The sequence below is a fragment of the Melozone crissalis genome, unplaced genomic scaffold (assembly GCF_028551555.1).
Source record: "Melozone crissalis strain CALT ecotype California unplaced genomic scaffold, PUWL_Pcris_2 ptg000132l_1, whole genome shotgun sequence".
Taxonomy (NCBI): domain Eukaryota; kingdom Metazoa; phylum Chordata; class Aves; order Passeriformes; family Passerellidae; genus Melozone; species Melozone crissalis.
The window spans coordinates 5,799,871-5,827,862 of NW_026535905.1; the positions used below are offsets into that span (position 1 = coordinate 5,799,871).

General features: G+C 56.4%; 2 protein-coding genes across 2 annotated transcripts; one reads left to right on the top strand and one right to left on the bottom strand.

The window, feature by feature from the left end:
* Nucleotides 1-32: 32 nt before the first annotated feature.
* DOK1 (docking protein 1) lies at nt 33-6,504 on the bottom strand. Its single transcript, XM_054293311.1, has 5 exons — nt 6,408-6,504; nt 5,981-6,274; nt 3,649-3,757; nt 3,015-3,187; nt 33-1,495 (listed from the first exon to the last, which is right to left on the bottom strand). Exons 1-5 carry the CDS (start codon nt 6,468-6,470, stop codon nt 356-358), a joined length of 1,779 nt encoding a protein of 592 aa, XP_054149286.1. The 5' UTR covers nt 6,471-6,504; the 3' UTR covers nt 33-355.
* Nucleotides 6,505-9,221: 2,717 nt separating this feature from the next.
* LOC128948556 (protein O-GlcNAcase-like) lies at nt 9,222-27,557 on the top strand. The gene is made up of 19 exons (XM_054293317.1): nt 9,222-9,751; nt 12,027-12,078; nt 14,395-14,492; nt 15,892-16,022; nt 16,891-17,062; nt 17,532-17,630; nt 18,809-19,093; nt 19,176-19,298; nt 19,692-20,364; nt 20,464-20,743; nt 20,861-21,115; nt 21,874-22,048; nt 23,198-23,254; nt 24,087-24,172; nt 24,415-24,519; nt 25,678-25,769; nt 26,227-26,419; nt 26,489-26,660; nt 26,869-27,557. The coding sequence occupies exons 1-19, from the start codon at nt 9,712-9,714 to the stop codon at nt 27,003-27,005; spliced, it is 3,225 nt and encodes a 1,074-aa protein (XP_054149292.1). The 5' UTR covers nt 9,222-9,711; the 3' UTR covers nt 27,006-27,557.
* Nucleotides 27,558-27,992: the final 435 nt, after the last annotated feature.

Below are 27,992 nucleotides of genomic sequence, written 5' to 3' on the forward strand. Positions count from 1 at the left end.
TGTATAAAAATACTTTTGGAGACTGATGGCAAGCAGCCTTCCACACACCACAAAAGGCACCAGAGCCCTGCAGCCTGGTCAGACAGGAAGCCAGAGCAGAGCCAGAGCAGCAGGTACAGGAAAACACCAACCCTCCTGCAGATCAGAAGGCACAGTGGAGCCAGCTCCAGAGCTGGAGAAACACACTGGGGCTTGCTCCAGCTACAGCTCTCTTGCTGTTTCCCTCCAGAAAAACACAGTCCCTCAGCACTGGTGAGAAAAGAGCCCAAACAGTCCCAGGTCATCCTGGGGAGGAGAAGCCCAGCTGGCACTGGGATGCCCAGTCCCTGCTGGGATACAGACAGAGCAGCAGCACTTATATCTCCCCTAAATCCTCATAGAGAGGCGACAAACTGTACTCATCCACACACTGCTCCTTCTTCTGCAGCTGCTGGGGCTTCACCACCTGGCTGTAGAGCACCTCCACGTTGTTGTTGTTGCTGCTGTTGAGGCTGGGTTTGGTCAGCACCTTCTCGGGGGCAGCGCTGCCCCATCGCCTGCCAGGCTCCTCCAGCCTTTCTGCCCCTTTGGGGATAAAGGCTGCCTGGGGCTTGGGGGCTGGCACTGGCTTGGGGTTCTTGGCCTTGGCAGGGAAGTTGGGGACCGAGTAATCGTCAGTGCTGGGGTTGTAGGGGTACTCATAGCCCCCCCTGCCATCGTGGCCCTGCGTGCGCCAGGCCTCGCTCGTGGGCCGCGCCTCGTCGTAGATGTAGGTGAAGGGATGCAGCGAGCGGGGGGCACGGCCCTCGGGCTCGTCATAGATGTGCTCCTTGTGCCCAGGGGCAGCCTGGCCATGGCCCTCAGCCCTGCCCTGGCCCTCAGCCCTGCCCTGGCCCTGCCCCTCGGCCCGGACCTGCTCGTACGGGCCTGAGTATGGCAGCACCGGCAGCCGCGGCTTCGGCTCCTCCACGGCCCCGCCGGGCGCCTTGGCCACGCTCAGGGCCTTGCTGTCCACAGGGTCCGAGTACAGCGGGTCTGGCCACAGCTGCAGGCCCTTCACCGAGTCCAGGGGCTCTGAGTACACGCTGGAAGGGTCCTCAGAGGGTGGCACAGCACGGAGCACCTTGGGCAGAGGGGAGCGTGGAGGGGTGCTGGATACCGTGGGCTTGGCCGGTGGCACGGGCAGCTCTGGCAGAGTCCGGCTCTTCAGCAGGGCTGTGGCATCTCTCTCCTCTGCTGCTGCACCAGCCCTGGGTGCCAGCCCTGCTTTGGGGTCATCCACCTCAGCAGGCAGCTCCAGGTTGAGGCTGTCAGCCAGGGCCTGGCGGATCTGCACCATGCCGGGGCTCTCGGCTTCCAGCGAGTCACAGCTCTGCCGGTTCTCCTCCACCTGAGCCTTCTGCTCCTGGATGGAGGCTTCCACCAGCCGGAAGATCTCGTTGCCCTGCTTGGTCTCAAAGGTGAAGTTGCCAGGTCCTGAGTCACAGCGCCTGCCAGCCTCGAAGGAGAACATCACCTGGAGGGGAAGCAGAAGGGGCACGTCCTGCTCAGCACCCAAAGCTGTGCTTGCCACCAAAGGGCGTGTGGCTGCAGCACTGATCCTGCACGCCCTGAAATCCTGCTCTGAAATCCTGCCCTGAAATCCTGCTCCTTCCACTTCTACAGCAAGGGCCAGAGCAGCTGGGCAGGGACAGGCCACACTACAAGCTGTAGAGCTGGAGCACACCTAAGGGGACATCACTGTGAGTGCCCCAGAGCTGCAGCACCTGCTGGAGCCCTGCTGCCTTACCCGAGCAGTTTCCAGCAGTTTCTACCACTGGCACCAGATGGTCTAGGAAACAACACTGAGGCAGGAGTAGGGTGAGAAGGTGACAGTTCAGCAGGGGAAACTAGTATGGAATCTTAGGAAAGAAGGGAGTGCTCTGGAAGCAAGAGAAACACAAGGAAGAACACAGCTTTCCACAGGAGAAAGCTCAGCAGCAGCTCAGTTACCAAGAGTTAGCAAAGCATTGACCTACCAGCATTAATCTGTTCATGGTAAAAGGTCCTTTAAAGAGAAGTCTTGCACCAGGGCTCTGCTTCCTCTGGCCTGAACACTCTCTGGTGAGCAGGTTCCCACCAGCTGACGCCCACACCCTTCCTGAGCCTCGGGATTTTCTGCCTCTCTCACAGGCAGCAGCAGCTCCTGTGGTTGCCACAAAGCTCTCTGGGGACAAACTCCTTTTTATGGGTCAGTGCTGCTGAACAGAAGCACAATCAGACCCTCTCTGCTCAGGTCACTGTGGGTGCAGCTCCCCCACACCCTGCAACTCTCCTCCTGTCCCCAGCACAGCTCTGCAGATGAGCTGGACACCCCCACAAGGGCAGCTCGGTTTCTACCCATGCTTTGGGAATGTGCTGCACCATAAGCAGAGTGTGGCCAACATGGTCCCTGCTATAAAGAGCCACAGGACACCACTGAACAACCCCTGGACATCACTGAAGAACCTCTGGACACCACTGAACAGCCCCCCCTGGACACCACTTCTCCCTGTCCAGCATGGCCCTTGCACCCAGGGTGGCAGCAAGGCAGATTGGGGACTCACTGCAAGAAGACTCTGGAGAGGGTGAGACCTTCAAAGGTCAGTGAGAATAGGAGCAGTTCCCCCCACAGAGTGAACAAATCCAGAGCAACTGGTGTCCCAAAGCCCCTCTGCTCCGGCCACCATGCTTAGGAGGGAGGGACTGAACCCAGGGCAGAGACAGGACTGTCAGGAGCAGTTCCTGGAGCCTGGGGACAGCGTATGTGCAGCACTAAGGGACGTCCCTGCTCCTGCCACAAGCTGGGAATTGCTGGGATGGAGAAGGAGAGCAGTGGGACAGCCACAGAGGGGACGAGTGTCCCACCATCCCACGCTCCAGCACGGTGACACAGGCAGGACCTGGGGACAGCCAGGGCCACCAGGGGCTGCAGCAATGCTGGCTGCAGGACATCAGCCCAGCCTTGCACAGGGGAGCAGCTGCAGCACAGCACAGTGGGGTCCCCCCTTGCCCACCTTGTCCCGGCCATATCTGCGCAGCAGCCGGTAGGGCCACACGAAGAGGATCCTGTCTGTCCGTGGGTCCTTCAGCACCAGGCTGTCCCTCTCAGCCTTCAGCACGTAGGTGCCACGCAGCTCACAGCGCTCTGCAGCCTCTGTCCTCTGCACTGTCACCCAGAAGGCGTTCACTGTGGGGACAGGGCTGCTCAGAGGACACACATGGCTCCATTGTGGGGACAGGGCTGCTCAGGGACACACACTGCAGGGACAGGGCTGCTCAGGGGACAGCCAGCTCCACTGTGGGGACAGGGCTGCTCAGGTGACACACATGGCTCCACTGTGGGGACAGGGCTGCTCAGGAGACAGCCAGCTCCACTGTGGGGACAGGGCTGCTCAGGGCAGGGCAGGGGACAGTCAGCTCCACTGTGGGGACAGGGCTGCTCAGGGACACACATGGCTCCATTGTGGGGACAGGGCTGCTCAGGGGACAGCCAACCCCACAGTGGGGACAGGGCTGCTCAGGGGACACACATGGCTCCACTGTGGGGACAGGGCTGCTCAGGGGACACAGGCAATGCCCAGCACGGCCCCAGTGATGGGACAAGGCTCTGTGGGAGGTGTCCCCAGGTCAGGGCAGAGCAGGTCCCACCTTCATCTCTGGTGTAGTAGATGGAGTTCACGGCCATCTCCAGGGCTGGTGACTCCCCGCTGCCCTCTCGGCCATGCTGTGACCCCAGGCCATCGCTGGGGCCATTGCCCTGGCAAGGGACAAAGGAGAGCAGATCAGACCCAGAGCACTCTTCCCACAGCAGCCCCCAGCCCCCCTTGCATGGCCCTGCTGCCCTCCATGGCCCCACACAGCCTGGCTGTCCTGCACCCTGCCCACCCCAGAGCTGGCACAGGATCCCTTGAGACCACATGAACACAGATCAACAGGGCCAGGCAGCACTGGGGGGACCTCCCTGAGCTCCTGGCAGCACCTTGTCCCCAGCTCTGGGCTCTGCACCCACAGAGCTGCCCCCAAAGCATGGCACAACCCAAACACACCCTCCTGGCCACAGCACCCCAAGGACAGGGGGCTGGTGGCCTGGTGACACAGGGTGTCCTGTGTCCTGCCCTGCTCAGGAGGAGGGGCAGCCTGCAGAGGGGAAGCGAGCGTTTCTATTTTAGCACATGCAGAACTGAAAATGCAACACACAGGCTGTCACCACTGTGTCCCAGCAGCAGGGCCCCCAGAGGGCCTGGGGGGGGGACACAGACCCGTGGTGCTTTCACAGATCCTCCTGCAGAAAAGCCCCTCACAGTTACAGGCTCTCTACAGATGACACAAGGGACGTTCAGTGTGTGGAGCTGTTCCTGGGGTTGCAGCAGAGGGTGCATCTTGCAGTTTCAGTTTTAAACACACACACATGAGCTTCTTAACAAGAAGCCCAAAAAAGGGCCATCCAGTCTCTGTGTTTGGGTCCTAAAACCTCATGTCCTGAGAGCTGACAGCAGCAGCTCCTCCTCAGCTGAAGCATCCAGCACAGCAGAGCTCCAACCTGGAAAGCCAAGGGCCACCAAATCTGCCAGAGCCTCTGAGGCTCCATTTGACTGCACTTCTCCTCATCTTCAAAAGGAAATTAAAAAAAAAAAATCTCTTCTGAACTCCGAATGATCTCTGGCCCCAGCTCCAATCTGCTGGACCCTGCATCCCCTCTGGGCAGGAACATGACACAAAATCACATTCTCCATGCAGATGATCAGCAATCCCAGCTGAGGATCTCCAGCCACGTGCAGCTCTTGTGCCTCCTGCTCCAGGTCAGGCCTTTCCAAAACACATGCCAGCCTTGTAACCTTTTGCTCACATCCTCCCAAACCTTCAGCTTGCTTCTGGACCTCAGGCACACAAATGATGGCTCCCATGTGGGGATGGAAGCTCCAAGCAGGTGCTCCCTGGCCTGGCCACCACCCTGCCCCACTCCCAGGGCGTGCTGTGTCCCCAGCTCAGCCCCACAAGCCACTTTGAGGGCAAAGACTGCAACCCTGGCTGCACCAGGAGCCACAGAGACATTGCCACCAGTGCCTCCCAGCACAGACACACCTGGCCTGCCAGGAGACTGCAGGGAGGGACAAAGGTAAATCACACTCAGGGGACATCCTGGCACCACCAGCTGTGCACCCAGCTCTGCCCAGCACTCCAAGGCTGGAATGAGCTGCAGCCCAACCCAGGGCTCTGCAAACCCTGCCAGGAGGGAGAGGCAGCGCTGAGGAGCTGGGCAGGCATGGGCTGTGTCCCAGAGGGCACAGAAACCTCAGTGCCAGGGCACCCACTGCCCAGAGAGCCTTGGCTGGGCACCCTGGCTGACCAGCAGCTCCAGGAGCTACAAAGGATGGGGCTGGGCAGCGTTCCAGAGCCCCAGCACAGATGCGATGCCCACAGCAGCAGCCAGGAATAAGCCCCAAGGTTGGGAAAGAGGGTTTCAGCTCCTGGAACCAGACAGGTCCTACAAGGCTCCCCAGGACCAGCAGCTCCAGGGGCTGCAGAGGATGGAGCTGGACAGTGCTCCAAAGCTGGGTGCCCACAGCAGCGGCAGCCAGGATTGAGCCCCAAGGTTGGGAAAGGAGGTTCCAGCTCCTGGAACCAGACAGGTCCTGCAAGGCTCTGAGGCTGTGCTTCCTCTGTCGCTGCTGTGGCAGGAAAGGCAGCAATGGTTGGGCCAAGAGGAAACGCTCCTGGCCATCAGCTTGGCCTCCTGCCAGCCCTCTGCAGGGGCTCCTCACCGGGCAAGAAGAGCCCGACTCGAAATTTGGAGCCACAACCTCGAATTATTGCCAGCACGCTGAGGAGTCCCGCAAACCACAGCGGGAGCCATCGAGAGGGCACCGGAGCGCCAGGGCCGGGCGGTTCAAACCTCGGGGTGTCCTCCCCGAGCTGCCAGGTGCGAACGGGCCACCCCCACGCGCTGATGTCCGTGTCCCGCCCCCAGCCCGGGGCTCACCGGGAAGGCGATCTGGCACAGCTTCGCCACCCACTCCTCGCTCTGCTGCTTCTCGGCGGCGAAGAGGAAGCTGCGCTCGCGGGTCTCCAGGCGGAAGGCGGCGGTGCCGGCGCGGGGGCCGCCCTCGCCCACCGGGGCCACGCTGGTGCAGTCGCTGAGGCGCACCACGGTGCGGGCGAGCCGCCGGGTGCCCGCCCGCCCGGCCGCCGACGGCTCCTTGCAGTCGAACACCTCGAGCCGGGCCACGCCGTGCTGGCTGGCGGGGTAGAGCGCGGACCAGCCGCGCTTCCAGCGCTGCGGGCAGCGGGGTCACACCGGGCACCGGGAGCGGCACCGGGAGCCGGCCCGAGGCAGGGAGGGAGGGAGGGAGGGAGGGAGGGAAGGAGGGGAGGGAGAGGGAAAGGGAGGAAGGGATGCCCGGACTCACCTTGGTGCCGAATTTGGGGTTCTGCTGCACCAGCAGCGGCCCCTCCATGGCCGGCGGCTCCATCCCCGCGCCCTTCCGCCCGCGCCGCTGGGGCGGGAACGGGACGGGACCGGGCGGGGATGGCGACGGGGATGGGCGGGGATAGGGCGGGGACCAGGACGGGGAATGAGGCGGGGAACGGGGCGGGGACGGAGACCGGGCGGGGATGGGGCGAGAACCAGGCGGGGATGTGGCGGAGAGAGGGACGGGGTTGGGGCGGGGACCGGGACAGGGATGGGGCGGGAACGGGGCGGGGACCGGGAGGGGACCAGGACGGGGAATGAGGCGGGGACCGGGAACCGGGGTCCTGGACGGGACCGGGCGGGAACCGAGAAGGGGATGGGGCGGGAACGGGGCGGGGACCGGGCGGGGACCAGGACGGGACCAGGCGGGGACCGAGACGGGGATGGGGCGGGAATCGGAACGGGAACCGGACGGGGACCAGGACAGGGATGGGACGGGCACCGAGACGAGGATGGTGCGGGGACCGGGACCGGGACGCGCGTGTCAGGGGCGGGGCGTGCTCGCGTGTGCGCGCGTGCACGTGGACAGATGTGTGCACACCTGGGCTCGTGCACGCGCGTGTGACACAGGCCTGTGCTCTCCGTGGGGACGGGAAAACGCGCTCGGGCGGGCTGAGGGTGAGCGAGGTGTGAAAAACGCCAATCGCTTGGTTATAAAATTTTATAAGTTTAATAGTAGTAAAATTGTTATGAAAATAGGAATATAATTAGAGTAATAATAATTTGGACAGTTAGGATTAGGACAATATAAGACAATAAAAAACAAAGAGTTACAGACAGTCCAGGTACCTCTTGACATCAATTCCATTCCAACACAGGATTCTGTCTGGTCAGTGTCAACTTCTTCCTCTGAATCCTGACGGCTCGTCAGGGCTGAGTGAGGCAGGAAGAAGTTCTTTTCTTCTGATAATGGAGTAATAAATTCTCTTTCTCTGAAAGATTCAGGTGTCCTGTGGCTGCTATCTCGGTGCAAGTTCCTCATTCCTCTCTTTAAAAAAAGTATCTTACATAGCATAGTCTCTCTTTTAACACTATGTTATAACCTAAAACTATATTTAACACACTACTTAAGCAAACTAACACAGCATAACTTTCTAACATAACACATATAATATTCATTTTAATATTTGCAAAAAGCAAATCATAAAATACGCATTTTTCACAGAGGGCAATATGGGGAGTGGACAAGGGGATAGGTGAGGTTTCACAGGACAGGCAAAAGGAGAAAAAATGAAGTGGAGGACTAGAGGCTGCTTACCTCAGGCTCATGGTCCAAGAAAATCATGGAATAGCCAGGTGCTCACAGAGAGAGCAGAAAAGGCAGAGAATCACAGCAAACAGCTGTGTATGCACAGCCCTGCAGGATGTCATTCTCTGACTGTCTTTGTGGACAGATCAACGCCATCCATATCTCATGCCATGTCCCTCCAGGGGCCCTGGGCTGCTCCCAGTACTGTCCCTGTCACTGCTGCCCACTCCAGGCTGCCCCAGGAGCCTCCTGCAGGGCCAGGCCTGAGTCCAGCATTGCCAGCTGCAGCTGAGCCAGGTGAGGCTGTGAGGCAAAGGACAGGGGACAAACCTTGTGCCCAGCACATCCCAGCATGGATGAGCCAGCCTGGTGGCACTCTGATGGCACTGGGACCCTGCCAGGTCAGTCAGGCACTCTTGGGCTTCTTGCTGCTTTGATGGCTCAGCCATCAAATCAACCATGACTTGATTTCCTAACACAACGTAAACCTGCAAAGGGAGGAGGGAGAAGCCACAGATCCTGGTTTCCCAGGCTCTGATGCCCATTTCTGCACCTGTGGTTTTGATGAAATGGCTGCAGGTGTGGAGATTTGCAGTGCCTGGATGGATGCAGTGCTCTGCTCTGTCCTGGCTTCACCCCTCACATTTGCACGGTGACAGAATTGTGCTGGTGCCCTGGTTTAGGAATGACATTCCCCAATTAAGTGCTCACATTGAAACATCCCAGAGCAATTGCTCACAGCCCCACCCTCCCCGAGGCAGGACGGAGAGGAGAATTGGAGGCACGAAAAGTAAAGATCACCCAGGCTGAGATGAGATCAATGTGTCAGAAACAGCCGTGGGGTGTAACCACAGCAATACCAAAACCAGAGTGTGCAAGGCAGATGAAAGATCAGACCACAAACCCGGGCAGAATAATGACATCAGTGCTCTGAAACTGATGTCAGTGGTCTGGAACAGAACAGACCCAGTGCTCTGAGAAGGAACAGAATGACGTGGTGGTGTCAGACAGCCCGGCCCGTGTGCAGGCTGGGCTCTACAGGGAGCTCATCTGCCCGTGGGACAGACACAACCGCGGGCCAGAGGAGCTCAGGGGGCACAGGGCAAACAGCCTGGCACAGCTGAGCCACCTGCAGGGCACACGGGCCGGCCCGGTGGCACGGACCTGGCATCAGGGTGTGCCAGGGCAGGTGCCAGCTCGGTGGTGAGCACAGCGAGATGATGACATCCACCCCTCGGGATCAGCTCTGGGGTGTGGGCTCCCGGGGAGCCTCAGAGGAGGGAGAAGGAATTGTTGCACCAGGAGGACACCGCGGTTGGGGACATTGGGCACCGGGGCTGCCGTGGGCACCGGGCGGGGCCCCGGTAACCGGGAGCGACTGCGGCCCAAGCATCGCCTCCCAGGCGCTCCGCAGGGATTTTGGGGATCCCCCCGGCTCCGCCCCCCAGCCCCACCCGCGGAGCCGCCCCCTGCGCTGCGGCGAGCGCGGCCCGGGGGGGGCGGGCGGTGGAGCCGCCCCTGCGCGGAGCTCTGCGCGCATCCTTCCGTCCCCTCCCGTCAGCGCTGCATCCCCCAGCAAACATTCCATCCCTCCCGCATCCCCCAGCGAACATTCCTTCCCTCTGGGCATCCTTCCATCCCCCTGCGCACCTGCCATCCCCCCCGCGCATCCTTCCGCGCACTCCTTCAACCCCCGCTCCCCCTCCATCCATCCCCCAAGCACTCCTCCGTTCCTCCGCGCATCTCTCCGAGCATCCCCCGGCGCACTCCCCTCCACTCTCCGCGCACTCCTCCGTGCACTCCTCCGTCCCCCCGCTCACTCCTCCATCCTCTCGCGCACTCCTCCATCCCTCCTCCGTCTCTCTGCTCACTCCTCCATCCCTCCCCCGTCCCTCCTCCATCCCTCTGCTCGCTCCTCCATCCCTCCTCCATCCCTCCATCCGTCCCCGCACCCTGCGCCCATCCCCGGCCGCCGGTGCCGCTCCTGCGGGGGATGGCGGAGCGGCCGCGTTTCCTCTGCGGCGTGGTGGAAGGTAGGTCTGTCCCTGCGGGGCCGCTGCCCGGCCCCCCCAGGGCGTTCCCCCGAAGGGAAGCGGGGTCGGGAAGGGCCCCAGGCTGGGGGGGAGGTGGGAGTGGGGTCCTTGCACTGACCCCCATCTCTGCCAGGGGGCTGGACCAGCACTCCCCAGCTCACCCTGCAGCCACCCCAGCAGAGCCAGAGGGACTCAGGGAGCCTCTGCTCGGCCCCAGAGCTCCACACGGGGCTCTTGGCTGCCCTGGAGCCAGGGGCGCTTCCCTGTGTGCCCGCCCTGCCCATGGGGCAGCCGTGCCCAGAGCTGGCCAGGGAGAGCTCTGTGTTCTCCCTGCCCACATGCCCAGCTCCCCGTGCAGCTGGCAGATCCCTCTGCCCTCCTGCTGGCAGCGCAGCACCCCCGGGACGGGCACTGCCCTCTGCCCCACCTGAGGGAGCAGCAGCACCGTGCAAATGGATGGAAAACAAACAGGAAATGCAGGCGTGGGGAGGCTGGCATGATTCAGACGTGAATCATTGGTGTAGTAGAGCTGACCTGGGAAGGAGGACAGGGATGATGCTGGCAAATCCATTCCAGGAGAACTCTGCTGAGTGGCCTCCTTGGCAGCCCACGTGCTGTGGAAGTGTCACTTGCAGGGGCCATACAGGGACTCTGGGGACCTCGCTGGGATCTCAAAATAGCAAATTATTTACCACAGAAATAACATTTTTTGGGTGAAATGTTTGCAGGGATTCTTGAGTTGCCACAAATTTGGCCTCATGCAGGGTGGGGGATGGATAGCAAAGTGATTTTATATTATTTCAAAATATATGGAATAACCATGTAGGTGTTCAGGCAGGTAGGAAATGTGTCAGCAGAGAGGAGACAGATGGAGAGTGGGTGTTGCTGTGGTGCCAACCCCCTCAGCATTGCCCAGGGCTGCTGCAGGGTGGGCTCCTGCCCAAGGCAGCCAAGGGAACGAGGGCAGGTGAGCTCTGGGACACTGATTTGGAAAATGCAGGTGACACTGGCCTCATGGAGAGCTGGTCCTTCCTCCCAGCTTGATGGGGTCAGTGCAGCCTGCCCCTGCGCACCACCCACTTTTGGGAATGCTGTCACTTCCCAGCATCTGCTGCCCTTGGCCCTGACTGCTGGAAATTGCAGTGATTGATTCAGAAGTTGCCCACAATGCAGAGAGAAAGCAGGGAGATACCTTGATGGCCAATTCTCATCACTGTCCAAGACATAATGGATTTTCTGTGAGACTTCACCTTGCATCTGCCAGGTCTTGAAGAGAATTTAAGTGGCTGAAGGTTCTTCTCTTGCTGAATCTCAGCTCTGTGCTGGGACTCTGACAGGTTCCCTTTAACCTCCACTTTGAGGAGCTGTCAAATCTGCATTTCTCCAAACAAATTTATCAGCCTGTCCCAGGGGAAGGGGTTTGTGTTCCTCTGGATGTCCTCTCTCCCTGGCTTTGCAGACAGCTCTGCACCTTCCTACATGCAGGAACAGGAAGGGGCCTTCCCTGGAAGTGATCCCAAAGGCAGAATGGGTGCTGCAAGTCTGGAATTCAGGGATAGACCAGAGAAACTTCTGAGGCACTTTCCAAAAACTGCATTGTTGAAAGTTTGACAAGAAAGTCTCACAGATGCTTAGCAGAAAGATTTTTGAATGAAGAATCTGATGAAGGAATAGAGATGGAAGCAAGTTTTGATATAGAAGAAAAGAATTGCTGAGCCAGTCTCACTGGATAACCAAGGAGGCAAAGGCTGTGTTAGTTAGAAGGGTTTTTATGGCTTAAAGGATAAACCCACCCCAAACAAGAAGATGTTTTTACCAAGCACAAAGAGAGCACAGGCAAACAAGTCAGCAAATGTTGCAAGTAGAAAAAAGGTCTCAGAATTTTCCACTGCAAGAAAACTGAAAAACATCTTCTGGCTTAAACTGTAATCCACTAACTTTTAGTGATTGGAGAACAGTAACATGAATATGGTAATTACAGTAGTTATGATAGGCTAGAGATAAAAGTTAAGGCATAGATTGGTTCTACTGAATGAAGATGCTCAGCAAAGCAAAGTATAGAATGCATTGTAACCAAAAGAAAAGTATAGAATGCATTGTAACCTAAACTCAGGGTCTCCAGGCCTGCCTGCAGCTGGAGCTGACAGCTGTAGGCACAGCTCTGTCACCCATGACCCCGGATGGAATAAACTGCATTTTAGAGAGCTGCCTGGAGTCCCACATCTCTCATTTCGGCTCTTACTGTATTTTGCCTTTTTTCCCCTCCCTTTTCCAGGTTTCTATGGCAGACCCTGGTCAATGGATCAGAGGAAACTTCTCTTTCAATGGCAAGTACCCTGAATGTTCCTCTCTGAAGGTGGCGTGGCAGCCAAGGGCCCTCATTATTGCAGTGTCCCCCTGTCCCGGCGCTCTCGGACGGACAGACGGACAAGGGGCCGGCAGGTGGTGCTGGGGCTCTGCACATCCCGGTGCATGAGACATGATGCAGATGAGAAGACCAGAAATAGACAAAACACAGGCTAGAGTCGCATTTCTCCAGGGTTAAAAGACAGTTTCTTCGTGGAAATTATTAATTATTCTGCCATCTGATGATGCAGTTAGGATTCAGAGCTGGTCTGTACTAATGAAAGGAATGAGAGAGAGGTGGCTTTACAAACAAACTGTGGGGCTGCAGGTAGATAAACCCACATATTGATATTTGAAAAAAATATCAGTAAAAAGTAATAGGAGTAACCATAAATTCCATAGGAATTCCACTAATTGACACAGACTGTTGCTCACCCAAGGCCATGCTAAATTACTGGATTTGGAGAAAAAGAACAGAGACACAAAGAAAAAGAAGGGAGGGGGGAATGCCTGCAGGTAGGTAAACCCAGATACTGATATTTGAAAAAAACCATCAGTAAAAAGCAATAGGAGTAAACAAAATTCCATAGGAATTCCACTAATTGACACAGACTGTTGCTCACCCAAGGCTGTGCTAAATTCCTGGATTTGGTGAAAAAGAGCAGAGACAAAGAAAAAGAGGAGAGGGGGGAATGCACATTGCAAGCAAGGGGTCTGTATTAGGTGATTCAGGAACTCTGCACCTCTCAAACACCTCAACCAATAGGGAAAGGGAGAGGGAAATATGGCTGGGAAATTAATAAAAAGGAGGTGACAGTGTGGGCAGTGACAATGTAATTAAGGAGCAGAGTGCAGGGACAGAATTCACAGAATTCACAGAATGACCAGGTTGGAAGGGACCTCCAAGATCATTGATTCCAACCCAGCCCCAACCCCTCAACTCACCCCTGGCACCCAGTGCCACACCCAGGCTTTGTTAAACACACCCAGGGATGGGGACTCCACCACCTCCCTGGGCAGAACATTCCAGAACTTTATCACCTTTCTGTGAAAAACTTTTCCCTGATATCCAACTTGTATTTCCCTTGGCACAGCTTGAGGCTGTGTGCTCTGGTTGTGTCAGTGCTGCTGGAGAAAGAGCCCAGCCCCAGCTGAGCACAGGCAGCTTTCAGGAGCTGTGCAGAGTGATGGGGGCACCCCTGAGTCTCCTTTTCTTCAGCCTGAGCACCCCCAGCTCCCTGAGATACAGAAAATGGAAGGAAAACAAGCTGGGATATTCTAAATACTTCAGGAATGAAAAGTTCCTGCCTGGTGCTGCACTGGCATGTGGCACATGAGGGTGACATGCCCATTGGTATCTTATCTAGAAAGAAACAAAATAAGGAACTTTTATAATGAGATACCTCCAATGCTTTCTACTCTGTTCACTGTGGGGAAATGTAAAACATTGTTTGCTGAGGAGGACAAATAAAATCAAATTAATATATCAGATGGCTTCCATGCAGAAGTGCCAAAAGAGGGAGGGGTCTGCCCTCCCAGGGGGCACGTCCTGCTGGTGTCTGACACCAACCTTAGTCTCAGGACTTTTGCTGCTCAGAGTGACCCCAAGATGAGTTAGAAAGTCTCTTTTCCCAGCCTGGTGGTCAAAGAAGCAGTCAAAACTCTTAATTTCTTGGTCTCAAGGTTGTTTATTGTTTCTTATCTATAAAATTATTTTTCTTGTCCTGCTGAGGTCTGTTCAGCAGGTCAGAGGCACTCTCCCCACCTCAGAGGCAGTGTTATCTTTTTATACTAAAAACTACCTATACATTATTTACCATAACTTCCCAATACCTATCACCCATGTTAGACAGTGAGCTTCTACTCTAAACCAATCCAAAAGTGCCACCATCACAGCAGAAGATGGAGGCCAAGAAGAAGAAGGAGAAAGGCTGGACATGCCCAGATCTCTCCATCTTGCCTCTTGAACCCCATTCTAAAAACCCCAAAAATCTATTTTTCAGCCGGTGATAAATTCACTATCATTCTACTTAACCTTTCATGGCTTGTAATTCTTCATATAACGTTGGTAATTGTTTTTTCCAAGGGCTAAATCAAAGGCACAGGGGTCCTGGGCTCTGTGCCAAGGTCTCTGAGCCCCCTGGGCAGGGGCTGGAGCCCTCCAGGGCAGCCAGAGGAATTTCCTGGGTTCCAACATCAGAGCTCAGCGCTGGAGCACTGCCTGAGCTCTCTGCCTCCCTGTGGCTGTGCAAAGAGCCCGTGGGGAGCCTGGCTGACTCCTTTCTCTCCCTGCCCAGGCTGCAGCAGCGGGGGCTGAACTGCTACATGTACGCACCCAAGGATGAGCTGAAGCACCGTCTGCTCTGGAGAGAGCCCTACACAGAGCATGAGGCAGGTACCGGCTCTGCTGGGCCCCTCAGGGGAAAGCATGGGCTGTGTCACAGCTGTTTCCATCCTGCCAGGACCTTGCCCATTGCAGGGAGGCCCCCAGACCTTGCCAAGGGCAAGAAGATTCCCAGAGTGTGCCCATCATGGGGAATTGCCTAAGGGACAACCCAGCTTCCCATGTGGGTCTCAGGCAATGTGCTTGAGTATAGCCAGGCCCACAGACCCTTGCCAAAAGTCCTCTGTGTCATAAGAGAGTGGGAATGGACCTCCTGGAGCCTCTCCCCTCCCAGTGACCTCAGCTCCTTCCTTTCACAATCCTGGGGTTCACTCTCCCCCTACCCCCTGCCCCTTCCATCCCTTGTCCTGCTCAGTCCTTTTTCTCTTTCCGTCCCTTATTTCCCTCCATCCCTTGTCCTATTCCATCCCTTGCTCCTGTTCCATCCTTTGTCCCTCTCCATCCCCTATTCCCTTCCATCTCTTTTCCCCCTCCATTCCTTATTCCCCTGCATTTCTTGTCCTATTCCATCCCTTATTCCCCTTCATCCTTTGTCCCTTTCCACCCCTTATTCTCCTCCATTCCTTGTTCAGTTTCATCCCTTGGTCCTGCTGCATCCTTTGTCTCGCTCCATCCCCTGTCCCCCTTCATCCCTTTCCTGCTTGATCCTTTTTCTCCCTCTACCCCTTGTCCTCCTCCATCCCTTGTCCCCCTCCACCCCTTATTCCCCTCCATTTCTTGTTCCATTCCATCCCCTGGTCCTGCTTCATCCTTTTTCCCTTCTATCTCTTTTCCCCCTCCATCCCTTCTCCCCTTCCATCCTTTGTCCCCCTCCATCCCTTATTCCCCTTCATTCCTTGTCCTATTCCATCCCTTGGTCCTGCTCCATCCTTTTTTCCCCTCCATACCTTTTCCTCCTCCATCCCTTGTACCACCTATTCCTTTTCCTATTCCATCCCTTGGTCCTGCTCCATCCTTTTTCCCCTTCCATCCCTTATTCCCTTCCATCCCTTTTCCCTCTCCAACCCTTATCCCCCTCCATCCCTTGTCCTATTCCATCCCTTATTCCCCTTCATCCCTTGTCCCATTCCATCCTTCACTCCCCTCCATCCCTTGTCCTTCTCCATCCTTTGTCCTCCTCCACCCCTTATTCCCCTCCATCTCTTGTTCCATTACATTCCTCGGTCCTGCTCCATCATTCTTTCCCCTCCACCCCTTATCCCCCTCCATCCTTTGTCCATCCCTTTTCTCTCTCCATTCCTTGTCCCCCTCCACTCCTTGTCCTGCTCTGTCCTTCATCCCCTTCCATCCCTTACTCTCCTCCATCCCTCGTCCCCCTCCATCCCTCGTCACCCCATCCCCGTCCCCTGTCCCTCCCAGCTCTCACAGTTCCCCTGTGCTCTGTCCCCAGCCCGCATGCGGTCTCTCATCGGGGCTGCCCACGAACGGGGGGTGGAGTTTATTTTCGCTATTTCTGCCGGCCAGGACATGGTGTTTTCCAGCGCTGGGGATCGCCTCCTGCTGCAGCAAAAACTCAGGCAGGTACCGTGGGCCATTCCTTCATCCCACTGCTCCCAGGCCAGGGGCACATGTGCTATGTGTGCCCATGTGTGCCCATGTGTGCCCCCTGTGTGACGGTGTTCACAGGGGTCTTAGGATGAGGGAAGAGACGAGGATCTGACTCCATGTTTCAGAAGGCTTAATTTATTATTTTATGATATATATTACATTAAAACTATACTAAAAGAATAGAAGAAAGTATTTCATCAGAAGGCTAGCTAAGAATAGAACAGGAAAGAGTGATAAAGGCTTCTGTCTCAGACTCTTTGTCCAAGACAGCTGACTGTGATTGGCCATTAATTGGAAACAACCAACATGAGCCAATCAGAGATGCCCCTGTTGCATTCCACAGCAGCAGATAATCAATGTTTACATTTTGTTCCTGAGGCCTCACAGCTTCTCAGGAGGAAAAATACTAAGGAAAGGATTTTTCATAAAAGATGTCTGTGATACCCCCTGTGCCCACTCAGACGTGTTTATGGGTCCCCATGTGTGCCCCCTGTGCCCACCCCGTGGGCTGCTATGGGGGTGTGAACCCCTCCTGCTGCTCTGGGCTGCCCAGTGGCCAATGTGCTGTCCCTGTCACTGTGACAGAGAGCTGAGGGCTCCATGGGTGCAGGAGAAGGAACAGCCAAGCCCCAGAAGCTGCTGGGCAGTGCTGAGGGTGGCACAGAGCCCTGGCTCCCCAGGGAGGGCACAGAGCTGCTGGCATGGTGGGGTTGCTCCATGTGCAGCTGCCACTCCCTTGGCAGGAGCTGCCCCGTGCTGTGCCATGCCCAGATGCCCCTGTGGAGCTCCCTGGCGGTCTCTGCTGCCCGGGGGTCCCAGCAGCCCCTGTCTGTGCCCACAGGTGGCCGCCCTGGGGTGCCGCTCCTTCGCGCTGCTCTTCGACGACATCGACCCCTGCATGTGCCAGGCTGACAGAGATGTCTTCCCCTCCCTGGCACAGGCTCAGGCCTCTGTGGCTAACCAGGTGTACCAGGAGCTGGGCCAGCCCTCAGTCTTCCTCTTCTGCCCTACAGGTACTGCCTGCAGCCCCAGTGCCCAAAGTGGGGAGCCCCCTCACACTGGGGTGCCCTTGGGCAGCACCCCTGACCCTGCTGAGAGCTGAGTGCCCGGGAAGCCCCCACAGCTCTCCCTGGGCTCCTCACCCTCCCAGGGGAGCTCTGGCCACCTCAGGGCTAGACTGGGACTACCCATGATCCCAGCAGCCCATCCCAGCCTCCTCATCCTCCTAGTGGAGCTCTGGCCACCTCAGGACTAGGCTAGGACTAGCCCATGATCCTGGCAGCTCCCACAGCTCTGCCTGGGCTCCTCAGCCTTCCAGGGCAGCTCTGGCCACCTCAGGGCTAGCCCATGATCCTGGCAGCCCCTCCCAGCCTCCTCACCCTCCCAGGGGAGCTCTGAGGTGTCAGGACTAGTCCAGGATCTTGGCAGTCCCTCCCCTCCTGTTCCCCAGCCCCCAGGGGATGCTCTGTGCTCTCTCTCCAGAATATTGCAGCTCACTGTGCTCTCCCAGCCCCAGCCAGTCCTGCTACCTGCAGACCATTGGGCAGGAGCTGCTCCCAGGGATCGCTGTCATCTGGACAGGTGAGCCAGGACCAGCTCTGGGGGTGTGGCCATAAAAACAGGCTGAGCCCATGGCAGGTGATGAGGAGGAGGACTCCACCTTATTAGAAGGCTAATTAATTACTTTATTATACACTATTATATATATATTCTATAATACTATATATGATTAGTAATGTATATTATTAGTAGTAATATATAATATATACTATTTAATTAATATAATAATATTATAATTATTATAATTATCATCATAATAATTATAAAAATACACAATACTTATAGAAATATAATATATAAGAATATAAGTTTTCTATATAGTATATATTTATATACTATATAGAAAACTTATATTCTTATATATTATATTTCTATAAGTATTATGTATTTTTATAATAATTATTATGATATATACTTATAAATATAAATATATTACTATTAAATATAGATTAAATATATTAATATATTTTATAGATATTTAAATCTCATTTAAATATAAACATAAAATTATAAATTATATAATTATATTATATATAATATATAATATATTATATATAATATAATATATATTATATTATTATAAATATATAAACATTATATATTATATGAATACAATTACATAAAAATAATAATATGATAATTATAATATAATAATATAATTATTAGTAGTAGTCATAGTAATATATAATACTATATATTACTTTATTATGATATATATTAGACTATGTTACATTACATCTAAACTGAATCTGCCAACCGCTCAACTGCCCAGAATCTCAGCCTTCAGACCCAACACACACACACCTGGCCCTGCTAGGCCAAGGAAACAAAACCCGATCACTTTGGGTAAATAATCTTCATATTTCATTCTACTTTTGTACCAACACAGGTACAGCAAATGAGATAAGAATTGTTTTTCCTTTCTCTGAGCTTCAGAGAATGTGAAACCTAGAAATATTCTTGGGAAGAACTGTGCCTTGCTTTTCTCTGTGAGGAGAAATGTGGCTCCATGTGGCCACAGGCTGTCCTGGGAGAGCCACCAGCAGTGACAGTGACCCCGCTGTGGTGCCTCTCACTGGGGTGTACAGGGCTTTGAGCTGGGGCTCTGCTCTCCTCACTATGGTGACCACAACCTCATCTCGGTGGCTGTGTCCCTGCTGTGTGTCTGTGCTGGACCCCGTGTCCCCTGTGTTTCCCAGGCCCCAAGGTGGTGTCCCAGGAGCTGTCAGCAGAGCTGCTGGAGGAGGTGGAGGCCGTCCTGAGGCGCCCTCCCGTCATCTGGGACAACCTCTACGCCAACGACTACGACTGCAGACGAGTTTTCCTGGGCCCCTACATGGGCCGAGCTCCTGGCCTCATGGCCAGGCTCCAAGGGCTGCTCCTCAACCCCAACTGTGAGCTCCAGGCCAACTTCATCCCCATCCACACGCTGGGCGCCTGGTTTGGGAGCGAGCTGGGGAGCTGTGCCCACCCTGAGCACACAGGTACCTGGCACCGTGCCTAAGGCAGCTCTGTGCATGCCCAGCCCTGCAGGGCTGCCCAGGCTGATGAGCTGCAGTTCCTCAGGAATGGAGGGAGCCCTGGGGGACAGCCAAGGAGCTCAGGATGGAAGTTACAGCCCGCAGGAAGCCTTGGAGCTGGCTCTGCATGACTGGGTGGCTGAGATAAACCAGCAGGCCTTGGAGTCAGGTAAATGGATTTGCATGAGCAGCATCCCTCAACCCCTGGAGAGGGGGGTGAGGAGCCCGACCCTGCCCATCTGGAGGGTCTGGGACTGGTGTGGCAGCAGGGCCATGCAGGCCATGGTGGGCAGCTGTGCTGTGCTGCCCCATGGGTGCTCCTGCCATGGCCACAGCCTGCAGAGGGTTTCCCTGGCTGGCACAAACAGAGCCTGGGCCAGCTCTGGAGGAGGAGGTCAGCCAGGGGTGAGCTTGGTGTTTTGCAATGTTTGCCTCTGCAAAGCCACAGCCTCAGCCCAGCCCAGGGTCCTGGCAGATCAGGGGTGGAGGTCCCTGACACTGTCCTGCCCCATTTCCATGCAGGTGCCAAAGGAGCTTCCCCCCTCTTGTTCCTTTCTGGCAGGAGGAAGGACCCCAGCACAGCCCAGTGTCAGCCTCAAGGGAGGACCAAAGCTGCAGCCTGGCACAGCAGGAGGACAGGAGGGCACCCCTGACCCTCAGCCCCACAGCTCTGCTCCTGGTGGGGCAGACCAGCACAGCCCTGAGCCCTGCGGAGAGGCACCAGAGGAGGGGTGCAGGGAGGTGACCTCAGCCAGGACACCCCCTGGCCACCAGCTCACCACCCCAGGGAGCTGTGAGCCCCCCTCTGCTGTGCCCAGCATGGATGGGAGTGCCCAGTCTGCAGGAACCACAGAGGCCACCAAGACCCTCCCCAGCCCTATCACAAGCTCCAGCAGTGGGGCCAACACCAGTCAGAACATCTCCCTGCCCACCAGTGATGCCAGGACAGGGGATGGCAGCCCCATCCACTCTCCCAGCAGCACCCAGCCTGAGGCCATCAGGACTGATGTGCCCCAGACACCCCCAGGACCTGGGGATGGTGCCAGCCCTGGTGCCACAGCCCCACTGGCTGATGAGGTTGGTGCTGGGCCTGGCCCCAGGGCACCAGTGACCCCAGAGGAGGCTGGGCCTGGCCCCATGAGCCCCAAAGATGCCAGAACCAGCCCCACAGCAAAGATGACCCCAGAGGAGCCCAGGACCAGCCCCATGGCATCAGTGACCCCAAAAGAGGCTGGGTCTGGCCCCATGACTTCCAAGGAGGTCAGGACCAGCCCCACATCCCAGGTGACCCCAGAGGAGGCTGAATCTGGCCCCATGACTCCCAAGGAGGTCAGGACCAGCCCCACATCCCAGGTGGCCCCAGAGAAGGCCAGGACCAGCCCCATGACTGCCAAGGAGGCCAGGACCAGCTCCACATCCCAGGTGACCCCAGAGGAGGCTGAATCTGGCCCCATGACCCCTAACGAGGCCAGGACAAGCTCCACATCACAGGTAACCCCAAAGAAGGCTGAGTCTGGCCCCACAACCCCCAAGGAGGCCAGGACCAGCCCCACATCCCAGGTCACCCCAGAGAAGGCCAGGACGAGCCCCACATCCCAGGGGACCCCAGAGGAAGCCAGGACCAGCCCCACATCCCAGGTGACCCCAGAGGAGCCCAGGACCACCCTCACAGCCCTGACGACCCCAGAAGAGGCCGAGCCTGACCCTATGGCACCAATGACCCCAAAGGAGGCCAGACCCCACCCTACAGCACCACTGACCTCAAAGGAGGCCAGACCCCACCCTACAGCACCACTGACCCCAGAGGAGGCCGTGCCCAGCCCCACATCACCCCTGACCCTGGAGGAGATGCGGATGCTGGTGGAGCTCTTTTACCTGCCCTACCAGCACGGAGCTCTGGCACAGCAGCTCCTGGAGCACTTTCGGTGGCTGCGAGCCAACAGCCTCAGCGTGGGGGTCCCGGACACAGCTCCTGATGCCTGTGGGGTAAGGCTGCTCCTGGGAAGTGTCTGCCATGGCTGGGGTGTTGTGTTGGTTTGGAAAGACAGGAGTCTGCTAAGGAAGGCAGGAGCTTCCCCTGAAATGGAGAATGTAAACTCTTTCCAGACCTCTGAATTGCTATAAATGTTAAACTAAGGGACTCTCAGGCAAAAAATATGGGAGCAGGAAATAACAGTTCTTTAATAGGGAAGAAAAAAAAAAAGATAAAATAATGCAGTACACTAGAACAACATTGACAAAGTCAGAATCCAACCTGACACCCTGTGTGTCAGGGTGTTGGTGGCAGTCCCATTGGAATTGTGGCTCAGCCCTCCTGCAGTGTCAGGGGTGGTTCTGTTGGAGCAAGGGGGTCCTGTAGAGAAGGATGTATTCTTCCTCTGAAGATCCAGTGGAAGGAGAGACAGCTGCTGTTGCTCTGGGCAATCCCGTTGAGAAAGCCGTGCTGGTGTCTCAAAAACCTTTGGACTATATCTGGGTAGGAATGCTTGGCTCCTCCCTCTGGGCTCACGTCTCCCAATGGGATGCTGTAGTTCTTATCAGTCATGCAGTGATATTCAATAGCTGTTATCAGCAGCTGTCCCCTCCCAAGGGAGGTGTGAATGTGGTCACTCAAAGAGAGAGATAAGGCAAACTGCCCACTTGACAAAAGATAATCTGCCATACAGATGGTAATAGAAAACATCTCGCATTGCAGTGTGAAACAGGTGTCCCCCAGGTGTCTGACAGGCTCTGTGTGTCCCCAGGTCACGCAGTGGCGGGGCCGGGCTCGCTCCTTCCAGCGGCTCTGCGCCCGGACGTGCCGCCTGCACAGCCGCCTGGTCAGCACGGCCGGCAGGGCGCTGCTCTACGACCTGCACCCCTACCTGTGGGACATCCGGAACCTGCTGCTGGCTGCCAGTGCCTTCGTCCTCTGGCTGGGTACGTGCCTGATGCCAGCCCCTGCCATTCCTACCATTCCCTGCCATCCTTGCCATTCCTGCCAGCCCCATCGCACCTATCCAAACCCAGCTGTGTCGGAGTATAGTATTTGTAGGTAATCCCCAACAATTGATGAGGAGGACTCCACCTTATCAGAAGGCTAATTAATTACTTTATTATACTATATTATTTTATAGTATATTACATTATATCTAAACTGAATCTGCCCAGCATCTCATGACTGTCACCCAAAAAAGTTTCATATCTTCTTGGTGTTTCTCATGGGTAGTTCCTCAGAGCACTGACTCTTCACAAAATCACCAACTGACTCCAATTCCCTTGTCAACCAGCCACTCCACTCTTTTATAGCACTCTTCTTCTCATTGGTTACAGCTGTGGCCTTTTAAAGTCAGGCCTGCTCCTAATCTTTGATAATTGGCCCAGCTGCAACTCCTTAGGAGTGAGATTACTTTCTACACTATCTTTATTTTCTTATATTCTATCCCCCTACACACGGCTGATGCCAGCCCTGCCATTCCTGCCAGCCCTGCTAGCCCCATCACATCTATCCAAACCTGGCCCTGTCTGAGTAGAGTATTTTCAGGCAACCCCCAGTGAGGGGAGTGGAATGATGCATCTGACTCCATCTTATCAGAAGGCTACATAATTATTATACTATATTATTCTATATTATATTATACTGCATCTAAACTGAATCTGCCCAGCACTCAACCCTGTCCAGAATCTCATGACTGTCACCCAACAGTCCCAACACACACACACCTGGCTGTGATAGGCCAAGGAAACAAAACACCATCACTTTGCCTAAAAAATCTCCATGTTGCATTCTACTTTGGTACAAACATAGGCACAGCAAATGTGATAAGAATATTCTTGGGAAGAATTGTGCCTTGCTTTTCTCTGTGAGGAGAAATGTGGGGCTCCATCAGAGTGCCAGTACCCTGAAGCACTGAGGGCACACCTGGTGCTTGCTCTCTTCCCCAAGAAGGAGGTGAAGGTGTCTGGGACCCAGCACAGAGATTTGGGGTTCTGGTAGTGCCAGCGTCCCCACTGGAGCTCACCTCCCCTTATATTGATATTTGGTATTTTCTGTTGCTGACCCTTGTCCCGTGCTCACCTCCTTTGCAGATGGTCACCTCCTGTGCGACCCTGACCCCAAGGGCACCTGGGGGAGCTGCTTTGGCTGTAAGTATGGGCACTGCCCTGGCTCACCCACCTGCCTGGGGGTCTGGCTGTGCCCCTCATCACCCCCAGCCCCACTCGCCATCTGTGGCATTCACATTCTCTGAACAGAGAGAGAGATGAAGAGAAAACAATTCTTAGCTCTACTTGCTGCTCCTGCTGTTTTTGCACATGTGGAATGTGTTAGGGAGATTATTAACCTGAAGGGATTTGGTAATTGGATTCTGCTAATAATTATTTTCTCTTCTTTCTGTGCTTCTCCAGGAAAAAACCTGTGAGAGAGAATTATCTCTCTCCATGTTCAGAGAATGTGAATGCCACAGCCATCAGGCTGCCCTTCCCCACACTCTGCCTGCAGGAATGGCCCTGGGAATGCTGCCAGGGAGGGAGCAGATCTTCACCATATCCCACAGCTATTTCTAGGATATGGTTCCTCAGCCCTTTTATCCCAAAGACCCCTTAGCTTGTGTGGAAAAAGGGGTCTGGGAGCAGCAATGCCCTGGGTGAGAGGTGGGGCTGTTTTTTGAATGCCTGTGCATCACTTTGCACAATTTTCCTCTAGTTTGGGGCTCCCTGGTTGCTCTGGGGGCCTTGTGACCTCTTACAAAGCAAGAACTTTCACCAGGTGATGACCTGAGCAGCTCCCCAAGTTCAGTGTGAGAGGAATCTGTGTACCTTGAGCCCCTTCCTTAGGGAAGCAGCACGCAGGGCACATTCTCACCACCCTGGGCTGCACAGCTGGGGAGCAGCTCCTTGGAGATCAGCAGAGGCTGATCTCCCCCTGCCCAGCAGCTTTTTGCTCACCTCAGGTGTGTCTGTGTCCTGCTGCTTCCAGGGTGCCAGAGCATCAGCGCCCCGATGCTGCTGGGGAGGGACGCCGAGCCCTGGGCGCGCCGTGGGGGCCTCTTTGGAGAGCTGCAGGTGAGAGTGGGGCCCTCTTTGGAGAGCTGCAGGTGAGAGTGGGGCTCTCCCTCCCTCCCTCTGGGGCTGAGGGGCTTTTGGGAAGTCACCATCCCAACCCTACTGCTGAGCTGCTGCAAACAGAGCTGCCTCTGCGCCTCAGCTGTGGTTCCTGGGGTTTCAGGAGTCTCAGAGCCGTTCTCCTGCTGCATCCAGGATGAGGTTTGGAGCCAGGATGAACTGATGGGCTGTATCTCTTCCAGGCACTGCTGCCCGTGGGGAACAGCTGTGACCTCTTCTACCATCCACCCCCACTGTTCCCGTCCAGCCAGCTGTACCTGCTGCGCCCGCTGCTGCCCCTGGACAAGGTGGGAGCTGTGGCATGGAGGGGGATCCTACCAGAGCCTTTGTGTGGCTTGTTCTGCCCATAAAATAATGAGTTACAGGCTCATCTGCTGCTGAGCTCCCAGTGTGGGGTGGGTCCCTCTGTCCAGCTCTGCTCAGAGCCAGCTGCTCCAGGGCAGATTTTGGGGCAGATTTTGGGGCTGTGGTCAGCAGCATGTCAGAGACTGGCTTGGAGAATGTGCTGTGGCCTCAGCAAACCCACCTCTCTGTGACAGGGGCCTGGGCAGAGCAGGAGAGGGAGCCCCCTCAGCCATGGATAAACCAGCACAGGGCAGGGTTGCCAGGTTGTGGATGATCTGCAGAGCAGCCCCAGTGCTGATCTCCAGCACTGGCTGTGAGCAGATGTCAGGCAAAATCCAGAATAGGACAAGTGTGGATGGCAACTTCCTGCAGCCTTCCCCAGTCTGCAGCTCTGGGCACTGCCAGAGCATGTGGGGATCCATCTCCAAATCCGTTTTTCAAACACCCATCCAGGTTATGGGGTGATTCCCTGCTGGAGAGCAGCAGTTTCTGTCAGCTGTGACCTGCTTGGTGCCAGCTCTTGATGGGACAGGGAGGCAAAGGGAGAAGCTGGATATGGAGAGACAAAATGTTCAAAGTTTTCCCATGTACCTGCAGTGAGCACCCCTGTCCCTCACCCTGCTCCTCTCCAGCTCAAGGAAAGGCTAGCACCACAAATCCAGCCAGCACAGACACGAGTGCAGCTTGTTTGTTCAGGCTGAACTTTGACAACAACAATGTTGAGAGGAAGAGCCAGCTGAGCCCATCAGCCCGTGGCAGGAACAGGCACAGCAGGGCACGGCCCTGCCTCTGTTTTTAGGTGATCAGGGCAGCCTCCCCTTTCAGGAGCAAGGCTTTTATCAGAATGTTTGCAGCAGCAAACTCAACTGTGACCAGGACATTTGGGGGTGTCCTGCTGTGCTCAGGCTCTCTGGAGCCCTGAGTTTCAGGGTTGTTTTTGGTGCTCCACCAGCTGCTCTCAGGATTGCCTGACCGGAATGGCAATTTCTGGTTTGAAGGCTGCCTGTGCTGTGGCCACGAGCCCAAGGCCAGCAGAAGGTGGTGGTGGCACTGTGGCATGGCAGGTACAGCCAGGGCTGACACGGATCTGGCTCTTCCAGGGAGAGCTTTACCGCATGTGCCGCGAGAGCCTGGACTGCGATCCCAAAGTGGCAGAGATCCTCGTGGCCCACCCGGATCTCCTCGGTGACAGGTGAGATGTGGCCCCTCTGAGGCTCCCTCCTGGACATGCTGCAGGGCTGGGGAGTGAGGGGATGGCCTCTCTTGGTGTCCCTGTGGGAACCAGCAGTGCCCCATGGCTGGCAGTGGCCTCACTGGGAGGGACAGGGAGGGACATCCCCATGCTGATGTCAACCAGGGACATGGCAGCCACCACTGTGGATGTCCTGGATGCTGGAGGCTGCAATGGTTCCCCTTGGTGAGGGGTCTCAGTCAGTGAGTGCTGGGTGTGCTGTCCAGCTGGGGAATGAAGAGGGAGGCTGCTCTGAGGTGTTGGAGGCTGCAATGGCCCCCCTTGGCTGAGGGGTCTCAGAGGGGTGGTCAGTGGGTGCTGGGTGTGCTGTCCAGCTGGGAAATGAAGAGGAAGGCTGCTCTGAAGCTTCCCAGGAACTCCAGGCTCAGCTCAGCCATGCTCCCCCTCTCCCTGGCAGACTCCTGGGCAGTTTCCTCAGCCTGAGCCCTGAGTATACCTTTGTGCTGGAGGATGAGGATGGCCCCTGTGGCTATGCAGCCGGAGCACTCCACGCCGAAGGCTTCCTGCAGCAGCGAGACAGCAGCTGGCTGCCAGCCATCAGGCACAAGTACCCCCCAGAGCTGGGCACAGGGGGGGCAGCTCTGGGACAGGTGAGGGGACATCTGGAGCGGGGATAGGAGAGGTGGAGGGGGTTCCCTCATTGTGCTTGTCTCCCGCAGGATGCCCTGGAGGAAGCAGTGCTCTTCTTCCACACAGAGCCCCTGGCAGTGCCCCAGCCCGTGCTGAGGCGTTTCCCCTCCCTGGTACAGCTGGGCACGGCCCCCCGTGTGTTGGATGTTGGGGCCAGTCGCAGCCTGGCCCTCTGCCTGCTGAGTGCACTCAGGGCCAATGGTGAGCATGACCTCTGAGTGCTGCCCTTCATCCGAGTGCTGGGAGCTGTCCCCTGCCAGTGCTCCCGGGCACTGTCCCCTCCCCTTGCACTGGGGACATGCAGGGCTGTGTCTCAGGGCATCACTCTGTGACAAAGGGGCAGGGGAGAGACTGATTCCCTGTCACTGTGTCCCCAGCCCCAGTGCCCTGACTCTCACCTCCCTTCCAGGCTCGCGGGGAGTGTTCTGCCAGGTCAGTGACTCCGACAGGCAGCAGCTGAGCTTCTACAGCAAGCTGGGCTTTGTGGCCCTGCCCGTGGCCTGGGGCAGCTCTCCTGGCTCTCAGCTCCTGGGACGACTCCTCTGATGACAGGGCACAGGGAGGCAGTGCCCCAGGCCAGGCTGAGCCCCCCATCCCACATAGCATCGGCCTGAGCAAGCGGGAGCAGAGGGGCACCTGGAGCAGGCCAGGTACACATGGGAGGGGACATGGGGGTGAGCAGGATGTCACTGGGGTGTGTGCAGGGCTGTGAGGTGCCTGGGTAGCAGAGAGCTATTTCTGCTGCTCAAGGGATTTGGTCACCTCTGTGCCACCCCAACTGTTTGCTGGGTACCCTGCACCTTTGCTGGGCATCCTCAGGCCTGCAGGAGCTCCTGAGCAGTGTTTGGGTTTGTGGTCCTGGGGCACAGCACGGTGCCTTAGTGCCACAGGAGTGTCCCTGTCATGCAGGCTGGGCTGCCCAGCTCTCTCCATGCCCTGTGGGCCTTAGACTGGGCAGCTGGTGCTGGGGCTGGCTCTCAGCACTGATGAGGACCTGCTGGTCTGTATGGACTGATCTGGTATGGGCTGTGGTGGGGCAGCCTCTATTTTTGTCCCTGGGGCCTGAGGGAAGCGCTGTCCTTGGCAATAAAGCGTTTGCTGGGCTCTCACCATGGCTCGTTTCTTGGGGGAAGGTGTTGGGGTGCCAGCACATCCCTGTCACACCCTCAAACCTCAAACACTCTCACACATCTCACACTGGCTGTTGCTGTGTCCCCTCAAACAAAGTAGCTCCCCACACATCCCAGCTGCTCTCCAGCCTCCAGCCACCGGCAATGTGAGCTCACAGCCCCAACCCTGCAGGGCTTTCCTGGTTTTTTCGGGGGGTCTGGGGGCCACAGCCTGCCCTGGACAGGCACGATGACCAAAGGGGGAGATCTGTCCATCCACCCCACTGCAGCCTCTGGAAAAGGGCACCCAGGGCGAACCATTCCTGGCTGCTTCCCTCTCCAGCCTAGTGTGAGGAGAGGGCTGGGTGGGGACGGGACGGCCAAAACCCCAGGAGCAGCCGGGCAGCTCCGTGCTGGGGGGCCG